The 13,209-nt window shown below is 43.3% G+C and overlaps 1 protein-coding gene across 4 annotated transcripts in view; it reads right to left on the reverse strand.

The window, feature by feature from the left end:
* The window catches only part of RPS6KA1 (ribosomal protein S6 kinase A1), a 652,732-nt gene that overhangs the window by 56,551 nt on the left and 582,972 nt on the right, over window positions 1-13,209 (reverse strand). For all 4 annotated transcript variants that reach the window (XM_075335914.1, XM_075335912.1, XM_075335913.1 and 1 more), the window contains 2 exons: window positions 9,435-9,559; window positions 9,222-9,344 (listed from right to left, as the gene is read on the reverse strand). In XM_075335914.1, the coding sequence (XP_075192029.1) occupies window positions 9,222-9,344; window positions 9,435-9,559 (248 nt within the window). The remainder of the gene's footprint in view (window positions 1-9,221; window positions 9,345-9,434; window positions 9,560-13,209) is intronic.

Genomic DNA, 13,209 nt, shown 5'->3' on the forward strand with positions numbered 1-13,209 from the left:
TAAAGATTTACCCAGCACAGTAGATTGAGTGCGGTCTCTCTTCTTCCTCTTGGATCTAAAACCACCACCGCCCCACCCTGATCAGCGGTTTTTATAATGATGTTAGGATTATTGCGTAAAGAGGTGATTGTGTCTTTTTCCTTTTTTGACAGATTCTGGATCATGGGTTCCTGTTGATGAAAAAGGTTAGTGAGTTCTTTTTCAACTATATTTTGAAAATCCCCCATCTGCTCGCATCTTGAAGGAACCTACGCACCTGGTGGGACAGCAAGACGCTGCAGGCATACCTTGACAAGGATATGATCCCCAGGGGGCTCCGCTTGAACAAAAGACCCACAGTAGAATTTAATCAGGATTTTTTTATGAAGTGGAATCTAATTTTATCTGACTGCTCAAAAAAACTTATTCAACTTATTATTGAGCAGGAACAAAACAAAATATTGGATTTGGAGAACAAGGTCAGAGAAATTTAAACTTCTCTTTTGCAATATGCTAACCTTGATTCATACAAAACTATGAGAGAACAGATAAATACTAGGATCACTACTTTGGAAGATACAATAACTGCATTTAAAGAGAAAAAAATCATCAGAGACAAAAGGGACTACGAGGGGAATAGAATTTATAACTGGCATAATTTTAGAAATTTTTCTCAGAATGGACCTCGGTCAATACTAAAAAATAAAAATTACAGAACCCCTAACCGGGTTAATTTTTCATCTACAGATCCTGAGTCAACCGATTTGGACTCTACAGATTATAACACCGATGCATCTGATGCCAATTTGGATATTCCTTCCACTTCTCTGAATGATTCAAAAAAAGTATTTTTTAAAAAACAAACGAAAAAAAACAAGGAGGGTTGTCCGCAAGCACAAAAAGCAACACGTACCAACATGGACATTATACCAGGGGGAAAAAGAAGTGAACAATAATGAAGTTCACTCTGTAATAAATATGTCAGCATGTATATTGGGTAGTGGTGAAATTAGTGTTTTGGAAAGGGGTTTAAATTTCGTTTCTAACAAAAAATTTGACCTCTTTGGAACTATACTTTATGTAAATAAATTTATCCGTAAATTAACGGTGAAAAAACACTTTTTCCACAATGAAAATACAGTTAAAGAACCTAATGTACAGACTGACACTCTGTTTTCCCCCTTGTCCTTTAAAGAACAAATGGCACTACAGGATTTACGGGAACTTTCAGCTGATAGCGGTAATGGCACCAATGCAGACCTTGCGGTTCCCCATATGAATACCTCAATCCACGCTTCTATCCTACTCCTTCAAGATGCGAGCAGATGGGGGATTTTCAAAATATAGTTGAAAAAGAACTCACTAACCTTTTTCATCAACAGGAACCCATGATCCAGAATCTGTCAAAAAAGGAAAAAGACGCAATCACCTCTTTACACAATAATCCTAGCATCATTATAAAAACCGCTGATAAGGGTGGGGTGGTGGTGATCGATTATGATCCTTCTGTATATATAACAAAATCATTAGAGAAAATAAAAGGGTTTAAATCTTGGCTTGATTGATGAAAAACAAAAAGAATTCCTTAATCCCTCTTTTTCTCTTACACCACTGTTGTATGCCCTCCCCAAAATCCCACAAAAATCTCTTTCCACCAAAACTAAGGCCAATTGTCTCAGGTATTGATTCTGTTACCAAGCATTTGTCAGAGTGGTTGGATAACCACTTACAATTCCTTCCAAACATTTCCCCTGCATATATGTCCTAGACAGCAAACATGTACTAAACATTGTTTCACAAGTTCAGTGGCAAAGTAACTACAGCTGGCTAACATGTGACGTGCAAACGTTGTATACGTCTATCCCTCATTCACTTGCTATCCTGGCTTTAAAAGATCAACTTAAGAAATATTCTAACTACTCCTCAGAACTTCAAAACTTTCTATTGGAAGTCACTTTTTTCTTGTTGAAAAATAATTACTTTACCTTTCTTGGCAACAAATATGTCCAGCTGCAGGGATGTTCTATGGGCGCACACTTCTCCCCCTCATTAGCTGGTATATTCATGTTCTGGTGGTTGGAACAGTTCATTTTCAACCAAAGTAATCCCTTTTCATCGGATATACAGTGCCTACAAGTAGTCTTCAACCCCCTGCAGATTTAGCAGGTTTGATAAGATGCAAATAAGTTAGAGCCTGCAAACTTCAAACAAGAGCAGGATTTATTAACAGATGCATACATCTTACAAACCAACAAGTTATGTTGCTCAGTTAAATTTTAATAAATTTTCAACATAAAAGTGTGGGTCAATTATTATTCAACCCCTAGGTTTAATATTTTGTGGAATAACCCTTGTTTGCAATTACAGCTAATAATCGTCTTTTATAAGACCTGATCAGGCCGGCACAGGTCTCTGGAGTTATCTTGGCCCACTCCTCCATGCAGATCTTCTCCAAGTTATCTAGGTTCTTTGGGTGTCTCATGTGGACTTTAATCTTGAGCTCCTTCCACAAGTTTTCAATTGGGTTAAGGTCAGGAGACTGACTAGGCCACTGCAACACCTTGATTTTTTCCCTCTTGAACAAGGCCTTGGTTTTCATGGCTGTGTGCTTTGGGTCGTTGTCTTGTTGGAAGATGAAATGACGACCCATCTTAAGATCCTTGATGGAGGAGCGCAGGTTCTTGGCCAAAATCTCCAGGTAGGCCGTGCTATCCATCTTCCCATGGATGCGGACCAGATGGCCAGGCCCCTTGGCTGAGAAACAGCCCCACAGCATGATGCTGCCACCACCATGCTTGACTGTAGGGATGGTATTCTTGGGGTCGTATGCAGTGCCATCCAGTCTCCAAACGTCACGTGTGTGGTTGGCACCAAAGATCTCGATCTTGGTCTCATCAGACCAGAGAACCTTGAACTAGTCTGTCTCAGAGTCCTCCAAGTGATCATGAGCAAACTGTAGACGAGCCTTGACATGACGCTTTGAAAGTAAAGGTACCTTACGGGCTCGTCTGGAACGGAGACCATTGGGGTGGAGTACGTTACTTATGGTATTGACTGAAACCAATGTCCCCACTGCCATGAGATCTTCCCGGAGCTCCTTCCTTGTTGTCCTTGGGTTAGCCTTGACTCTTCAGACAAGCCTGGCCTCGGCACGGGTGAAAACTTTCAAAGGCTGTCCAGGCCGTGGAAGGCTAACAGTAGTTCCATAAGCCTTCCACTTCCGGATGATGCTCCCAACAGTGGAGACAGGTAGGCCCAACTCCTTGGAAAGGGTTTTGTACCCCTTGCCAGCCTTGTGACCCTCCACGATCTTGTCTCTGATGGCCTTGGAATGCTCCTTTGTCTTTCCCATGTCGACCAAGTATGAGTGCTGTTCACAAGTTTGGGGAGGGTCTTAATTAGTCAGAAAAGGCTGGAAAAAGAGATAATTAATCCAAACATGTGAAGCTCATTGTTCTTTGTGCCTGAAATACTTCTTAATACTTTAGGGGAACCAACAGAATTCTTGTGGTTTGAGGGGTTGAATAATAAATGACCCTCTGAATAAACTTTTCACAATTTAAAAAAAAAAAAAAAAAAAAGAAATAACATTCTTTTTTGCTGCAGTGCATTTCACACTTCCAGGCTGATCTACAGTCCAAATGTCACAATGCCAAGTTAATTCCGAATGTGTAAACCAGCTAAATCTGCAGGGGGTTGAATACTACTTGTAGGCACTGTAGCTATATACCTAAGGTATATAGATGATATACTAATTGTGTGGTAGAACCCAGACCAGAGGGTAGAAAATTTTATTTTCTATATCCGCAGTAATGCCCATAATTTAGCTTTCACAGTTTTCCACGATCCGTTAAAAATTAATTTTTTGGATATGTCTTTCCATGGAAATGTCGACAGTGGTAGGATTGACTGTAGTTTATATTGCAAGCCCACATCAGGCAACTCCTTATTACATGCTAGGAGCTGCCATCCCAAACATGTAATAGAGAACATCCCCACAGGGGAATATATACCTGCCAAGAGGTGCTGCACTAGCCAAGAAAGTTTTGAAGCAGAGTGTAATATCATTGACAGGAGATTCCTAGCCAGAGGTTATAACATCCCAAATCTTCAGAGGGCAAAAATTAAAACAAATTCTAAAAATAGATCTCAATATCTTGAAATGAATAAAATTATAGCCAGTCCCCAAAATAAATTGCCGGTAGTTTTTTTCCACCAAATTTAGCAATAACTACTATGATGTGATCCGAATTATTAAGAAATATCTTCCTATTTTGTTAACCGATGACACCTTACACCATATCTTAAATGACGGCGTGAAATTTGTTTCAAAAAGAAATACTACATTAAGTTCTATATTATCGCCGAGTGATCACACTAGTAGATGCGGTTTTATTAACGTGGAAAAAACTGCCTGCAATTGTTTACCGACCACAGGCTCCTATAAGTGTGAGCACAAAACGTGTGGACTCTGTGGATACATGTTAAATGTAAAAAAAGTTTCCTCATATGCAAATAAAAATTCTTACGAAATCACTTCTATGATTAATTGCGGGTCAGATCATGTAGTCTACCTGATTTCTTGTACAACCTGCCAGCTGCAGTACATAGGGAACATGAAGTGCTGCCTAAGGAAAAGAATATCGGAACACATATATGATGGGAATAATGTCACCTCTAGGAATTTGTCGGGGGCTTCCCGGCATTTTCGAGAGACACATGCTGGTAGTTGTAGCAGTATGAAAATCAATGCTATTGAAAAAGAAAAACTACCTAAAAGAGGTGGGAATTTAAAAGATATTCTTTTCCAAAGAGAAATTAAATGGATTTTTTTAATGGGTACCAGATGCTCTCTCCGTCCATTTGATCACATGTCTGGGTCCTAACCCTTTTTAATCAGTCCTGTGATTAGATGGTTTAGAGACAGACTAAGAACAATACGTTCGAAACGCGTCCTCTCTAACATGGGCTCCAACTACCCCCATCATGGACTTTTTAACATGTATTTAAATAAAGAATCTAAATTTTAAAGAATTTTCTGTCTGGATCAAGTTGCTGGAATTTTCCTTTTTCTATTACTACTACAAGGATTTGCCGACCTTTTCTGTTCCATGCACGGTCCGCAGTATATGGGGTCTCCATTCAAGCAGGTGAGCCGGATAAAAACTTTTTTTGTTATCAGATTTAGAGTTCCCTACATTGAGTCAGTCACAGCGGAGGTTTTTGGAAGCCGACATAACAATGAAAGAGAACAGCAGCCATCTTGGATCTGGCCAGAGGTAAGGCGCCTGGACCAGATGACCTCCCCATAGAATTTTACAGTAAATACTGCGATGTTTTGGCCCCGGTTTTGCTAGAGGTTTTCTCGCATTTTTCAAAGGGTGGGTCCTTGCCAACGTCTTTACATGAGGCACACAGTGGTATTGCGGAACAAAGGAAAAGATCCACCTGATTGCAGCTCCTACAGGCCTATATCGTTAGTCAATGTTAACTACAAGATTTTTACAAAAATTCTGGCATCCCGACTCAATTCTGTTATATTAGACATCATACACCCCGATCTAACTGTGTTTATGCCTGGGAAAAATACCTCCACTAACATAAGACAGGTGCAGTCTATAGTGCAATATAGCACGTTGATCCCAGAGAACGAGTGGGCCTTGGACTCGCTGGACGCGGCTGTCATGAACAGGCGGGAAGTCACTCAGAAATCCGCAGCTGTTCACTGATTTGTTACACACGACTACTCTAGCGCCCCCCTTGTCTGCAGGACACTTTTGGTACTGCAGGACAATGCATAAGATGAGGCTGCTGAGCTAATAATGCCAAATATTGGAGGTCTCACAGCAAGGGTAAATGCATATATCACCAATTCCCGCTAATGGAATATATCTATATATACCTCCGTACCCTTAATGATAGCACTCCAATAATTCTATGCAAAAACAATTACGCAGCCACCACCCAGACTTTCTACAGGTAGCTGGGGACCCGTTTCAGATAGCATAAGGCCCTTCGGGTTTATTGGATTCGTATATAAAGCATGAGGAAGAAACTATTAAATTTTTATATATTTAATCCGAAAATAGGCAGTGTTTAAAAGAATATACAAGAATTTACAAAAGGGAACAATACACATTACGGCATAGACAGTTACATTAAAATAAAAGGTATAAAAGTGAAACTTACTAAGCTTGTGCCATAGAAGTGGCGTCTACTTAAGCAGTGGAGGGAACTCGAAGATGGTAGAAGAACGGCCAGCATCACCCTTCATGATGCCCTCCAAGTACTGACTGAGCCCCCCCAGAGAGGAGCTCTCTCTTATGCCCTAGGTGACCCCCCTTGTCTGTGACATCATTTTACGGTCTCTTGTGGGCTGTGCTTGAGATGGTTACAAAGCTTCTTAATTCTAGGTTTTTTCATATCTTTGCCCCTGGGCCACTCAGGTGCACGATTTCAGCGTCATATTTAATATCTCGATTTTTAATTTACATTGATACCAAACACAACGCCTCTAGTACAATTTTACTGGCCAATACTAATTTGTCAGGATTCCGGTGGTCTCCCAGTAGAACTAGACAGTGCGTTGGGTTCAGCACTCCACAGGGATTCTGGAAATATGTTTTTCATTTTTCTGGCATTAACACAGCACTTAAAAACTGCTTTTGGCAGTTTTCCCGCCAAAATAACAAAAGATTGTCTTTCTCTGCATCTTGGTTTGCTGTAGATGTACCATCACCCAGGTCATAAATACCTAGACTTTCAGGCCGATCAGATAATCGTCATGACTATCTCTGGCTGATGGTGGACAGGAGGGGGATGGAGACCCTTCAACAGTTTTACATGACAGCGGCCAAGGCATTTGACTCAGTGGATTGGCCATTTTTGTCTGCCTGCCTTTAACGATTCGCTTTTGGCCCGAAATTTAGTAACTGGATCCATGTGCTATATAAATCCCCTACAGCCAGGATACTACTTAATATTTCATCTGCACCCTTCGCCTTAGGGCGAGGCACACGACAGGGGTGTCCTCTGTACCCGGCCCTGTTTGCATTTGTTATTGAGGCCCTGGAAATCCAGATCAGATCTCATTCATCAATTGTCGGAATTACTATAGCTAACCGTACCGATACCATAGGGTTATATGCAGACGATTTGGTAATCTTCATGGACAAGGTATGGGAAACTTTACCAGTCGTTATTAAGGCTATAGACTGATTCGGAGAGTTCTCTGGTTTGAACATTAACTGGGACAAATCGGCCCTGATGCCGCTGACACGCAGTCTGGGTGCCCCACTAGATAACTTGTCACCCCTACCTGTAGTATCCAGTTTTAACACTAGAACTACTGGACTCGTGACACCTATATAGAAATACATGGAGCAAAGTAGTCAAAATGACTACCTCAGTAGTTCTAGTGTTAAATACGTAGGCATACATATCCAGAAGGATCACGCACTAGACTTTCAAGTAAATGTACTCCCACTCCTGAAACATGTTAAACTTAAGTATAATCTTTGGGGCTAACTGCCACTCTCTGTAGTTGGTAGGATAAACATGATCAAGATGATACTATTTCCTAAACTTAGCTACGTTCTACATTATAGCGCAGTACCAGTGCCCAGATCTTTCTTTTCCACACTGAACTCACTCACATCCTCCTTTATTTGGGGGAAGTCGAGGCGTAAACTCTGGCTATCCACCCTGCAAAGATCCAAACGGTCGGGGGGATTGGCTTTACCATAATTTTTTCTGTATTATTTGGCGGAGCAGCTTATGACATTGGAATCCTGGATGCCAGACCATTCACTGCCTAATTCGGAGGATCATTTGAGATACGCAGTCGTTGCGGACTGTCTGTTGGGCTTCTTGGGTTCAGACGGGCTGGGAGTACCGAGGCTATGGCCTGCCCTTAGGTTGGCACGATCGGTGTGGCAAATGGCTAGGAAAATACTACACTTTTAAAAGGCGGTGGCGGAACTCCCGCTGTGGAGGAATAGCTACTTCTCCAACCTGGTAGATCATCCATCAACGCAGTTCTGGGTCAACCCATAATGTTCTTGTATTGGGGGATCGTTTTACCCTGGGTACTAACACTTTCAAATCTTTTGGGCAAGTTCAAGCTGACTATGATGTCCCGCGATCTCAATTTTTTAGATACCTTTAACGCCGGACAGCGATCCAATCCCACTTACAGAAAACGGGGCCTAACAAAATTGATATCCTCATTCCCAATGATAAGCATTCTGAAATCACAGGGATGCCGGTGCTTCATATCGGCACTATATACTTACTTATTGTCGGTGGGGGTGGAGTCAGCCCCTTTACCAGTTCAGGGAAAATGGAAGCTTTTGATAGCATCCCTGTAGGATGAGGAATGGGAGGAGGTACTGGGGTGTCCAGCTGCCGTGTCTCCATCTGCTAATAACAGGCTGACTCACTGCTATATTATTCATCAGGCATATCTTACACCCACCAGACTGTTCAGGATGGGCCATTCCCGTACGTCAGAGTGCCCAAGATGTCACCTCCCAGGAGCAGACTTTGTGCACATGATATAGAGCTGTTCAGTTATAGCCTCGTTCTGGCAGGAGGTGACTTCCTTACTCTCGTCAATAGTGTCGGTGCCTGTGCCGGATGACCCCCATGATGTACCTATTTGGGATATTAGACGAGACGTCATGGGACCCCTATATGAAAATATTCCTTAGGGAAACATTGTTTATGGCCAGGAAATTGATAGCCCTAAAATGGATGGGATGTTTGGCCCCAACTGTGCGATCTTGGGTGAAATTAGTCAATTGAATCCTACATTATGAAAAGGAGGTGTACTACAACAGAGAGCGCCCGGAAAAATGTAGTAAAATCTGGGATCTATGGAACTCATCTCCCAGCACACTCACAGAAACTTGAGAGAGAGGTTAATGTAGCTAATGATTCTTTTTGCAATTTGAAGGTTTTGTACACTTGAGAAAAAAAAAATAAAAATCAGACCGGGATTTGCAAAATAACCCCAAGAAGAAATCTGAGGCCAACCAAAAGATTTCTGCTGCAGATTTGCACTTGAAAACGCTATGGATATTCACATGTATTTACCGTCTATTGAGGCTCATCGGAATATAGCTACCCAACACAGTATCCAAACCAATAAATGATATACACCTGTGAAACACCTGTAAAATGTACTCGTAACCATATTCTATTAGTGGAAATACCTGATAAATCTCCATACATTTACTTACCTTCACAGCATATTCCATATTTGTTCCTTTGTGAACACAGCGTTTGCACACAGAGTAAGAGCCAGCACCAATAGTCTCACGTTCAGTGTACACGTCACAAAATACAGTATTTTTCGAGTATATCTGTATAACAAAGATTATAAACATAAATTGCATTTAAAAATGCCAAAGATGAGAAAATTAACCAAATGACTGTTGCTGAGCGAAGATTACCTTTGGTACAGAGAGTATTGGAGAAGTAGAAGCTTTTACATCAACCTCAGTTAATAAAGGAGCCACAAAACTAAAGCCACGGAACAGCTGATGAGCTCCTGCACTTGGAGGAACTCCAGGGGAGTCTGTTTCATAAAGAAGAAGGTTAAAATTAGCTTCAATATCTCCCACCATTTTATGTACGGTAGTTGCTTTCCAGATAGCTCTAGCGTTAAATATTTTTTTTTTAAAGTCTCATGAGACATATCATGGATTGGATTCACGGATTTATTATTCTCACAAAGAAAAATAAATAGTTATATAGCCCATGCTCATTAAAGGGGTTATGAGCTCCTTTTACATTGGATGACCTATCCTTCGGATACAAAATTGATAGGTGTCTTACTGAACATAATAAGAGCTGATTTGCAGTACCTGGCAGAAGCTATTATACAGTGTACAGAGTTGTCATGTTCTGCTCTGTTCACATCTGGCCACCAACAAAGGTGATGACAGCTAATTAGTGGGGCTTGGGACCTTGTATTTAAAACCTATCCTAATGATAGGTCATCAATATAAAATATAGTACATAACCCCATTAAATGACCATGGGTTAACTAAACTGGTTTCCCTGAATTCACATGCAGTTTTGTAAAAAGGCTCAGCTTTAGTGATGGGTGGGCACTAAAACACTCGGGCGCTCAATGAAGGCTGCCACTAGGAATTTCAGGGCCCCCTAAAGACTCCACCCCAGCTCGACCTCCATCCATCAATCCTACCGTATTCTCCTGTTACTCTTGGAAAACCCTGCCCCTCTGCATAATATCCCTCACATACACTGTCTTTGTATCCCGAAATGTCTATCTGCTATATCCTCCTTCTTCTCCTCTCGCTTCCTAAAGCTCAATGTGGCCAAAACTGAACTAATCATCTTTCCTCCGTCTCACCTACACTCTCCACCTAATCTATCTATTACAATAAATAACACCACGCTCTCGCCAGTACCCAAAGTTCGCTGCCTCGGAGTGACCTTTGACTCTGCCTTATCCTTCATACCACACATCCAATCCCTCACCACCTCCTGCCGTCTTCAACTCAAAAATATTTCCAGAATCCGCCCTTTCCTCAATTTGCAATCAACTAAAATGCTAGTGCATGCCCTCATAATCTCCCGCCTCGACTACTGTAACATCCTCCTCTGTGGCCTCCCTGCCAACACGCTTGCCCCTCTCCAGTCCATCCTTAACTCTGCTGCCCGACTGATCCACCTCTCTCCTCAATACCACCCCGCTTCTCCTCTCTGCATGTCCCTCCACTGGCTTCCAATCTTCCACCGTATCCAATTCAAACTTCTAACACTGACCTACAAAGCTGTGCATAATCTTTCCCCTCCGTACATCTCCGAACTACTCTCCCACTACACTCCAACACGTCACCTCCGGTCCTCCCAAGATCTCCTCCTCTCCTCCTCTCTCATTCGCTCCTCACACAACCGACTCCAAGACTTCTCCCGAGCATCCCCAGTCTCCTGGAACTCGCTGCCTCAACACGTCAGACTATCCCCTACCCTTGCAAACTTCAAACGGAACCTGAAAACGCACCTGTTCCGAAATGCCTACAATCTACAATGAACTCGCTGCCGCCCGACCACCGTGCGGAGCTGCCGCCCGACCACCGTGCGGAGCTGCCGCCCGACCACCGTGCGGAGCTGCCGCCCGACCACTGTGCGGAGCTGCCGCCCGACCACCGTGCGGAGCTGCCGCCCGACCACCGTGCGGAGCTGCCGCCCGACCACCGTGCGGAGCTGCCGCCCGACCACCGTGCGGAGCTGCCGCCTGACCTACACCCCACCTATTGTCTCCTCCCCATAATCCTATAGAATGTAAGCCCGCAAGGGTAGGGCCCTCTTCCCTCTGTACTAGTCTGTCTACTGTAACTTGTATACGTATTTTGTATGTAACCCCCTTCTCATGTACAGCACCATGGAATTAATGGTGCTCTATAAATAAATAATAATAATAATAAATAATATACTATCCCCCCCACTCAAGCTGCACCTCTTTATAATCTCCTCACACACACACACTGCCCTTCTGTTTATCACCCCACACACTACCCCTCTGTACACTATTCCCCCACACACACTGCCCCTCTATATAATATCCATCTATACACACACTGCCTCTCTGCATAATATTCCCCACACACTGCTACTAACAACACTTTGTTAAGAAAGAAGTAGTGAGCACCAACGTGTAATAAATATAAATTAATGGAGGGGTGTCATGATGTATGTGCTTTTCTCCATCCCATATTTTTTGTATAAGATGCCATGTGATGTATTTTACCTTCTCACTGTATTTGCTGTAATACTATGTCAGGATGTGATGTAACTTTCCTTTGGTTGTACTTACTGAACACTTTGAAATGTCTTGGGATGTAAGTAACCATACCTTCCCCCCCATCTCCTGTGTCTCTGGGCCCATAATGCAATTATCTCTTGTCCACACAGCCAGGGGAACTTCCCATTGTGTCGTAAGCAGTGGATAACGCCAACTACACAAACCTGTAGATATCTCGGAGCCAACTTTCTAGAATCTTCTAGTGGGCCCAACCATTGCATAGACCCCTACCCTTGAGGGGTGGGCCGACGAGCTCAGACAATACACTCCTGTTTCTAAGTGCAGTTGGGAGCTGAGTTTTGAAGAGGAAGGGAGCGAGATCTGATTCTACGGACAGATCTCGCCGTCCAGTGGATTGTGTGGGATTTCTGGGACTCTGAAAAGGACTATTACGTCGTGATCTGGCACTTTGGATTATCGGGAGGTGCCCCGAATCTGTTTTATTTGGACTTGTCGTGTGTTGTTCCTGTATTCCTGTTAGTAAACCTGTTGGATCATCCTCGGCCTGTTGTCTCTCCTTGCTCTGCTGTACACCCCGTCACAAACTGGTGGCAGCAGTGGGATCAGAGCAGAAGGAATGGAGGACAACGGCCCATCAACAGCTGGAACCAGAACCTCAGAGTACAAGAACTGGACTGCGGTGAACCTACAAACAAAGGCCCGTGAGCTGGGAGTCAGCTACAAGGGACTCTCCAAGGAGCAGCTGATTGAGGCGTTGGAAGGAGTTTGCTCGTAAAATGATGCTGAGGAAGGATCCTCCCAGCAAACGGAAGAAAGATGGCAGCCGGAGGTAAATACCCAAAAAAGTCAGTGGGTTGTGTGGTACGAGGAGGAGATGGCCTTGCTGGGAGAGGAGACCACCATAGAATATAAGATGGAGGCCATGCGTGGAGCTAAAGAGAAGGAGCGCAGGATGGAGGAGATGGCATTGCTTGATAAGCAGCTCGCTGTGGAAGCCGCTAGAGGTTCCAGACAGACTGTAACCCCAGCACCCACCACCATGAGGGAACTTCCCAGAGTGTCCCGCAAAGACTTTAAGCAGTTTAATGAGGCTGCTGGTGACATTGAGGGCTTCTTCCAGGACTTTGAGCATCAGTGTCGATTAATGGAAGTCCCAGAAAGGGAGCGCGTCCGGCATCTGGTTGGGCTCTTAGAGGGTGGAGCTGCCGCAGCCTATAGAGCTATGGACCCTCGGTGGAACTGTGAGTATGCGGATATTAAACAGACTATTCTAGAACATTATGCTGTAACGCCAGACACTGACAGGACTCAGTTCCGTACTTTAGCATGTGATGAGGAAGGGTCTTTCAAGATGTATGCCCACAAACTCAAACATCTGTGGCATCATTGGCTGGAGGCAGAGGAGGCCTTAACCTTGTAGACCATCCTCCAGG

The sequence above is a fragment of the Anomaloglossus baeobatrachus genome, chromosome 2 (assembly GCF_048569485.1).
Source record: "Anomaloglossus baeobatrachus isolate aAnoBae1 chromosome 2, aAnoBae1.hap1, whole genome shotgun sequence".
Classification (NCBI taxonomy): domain Eukaryota; kingdom Metazoa; phylum Chordata; class Amphibia; order Anura; family Aromobatidae; genus Anomaloglossus; species Anomaloglossus baeobatrachus.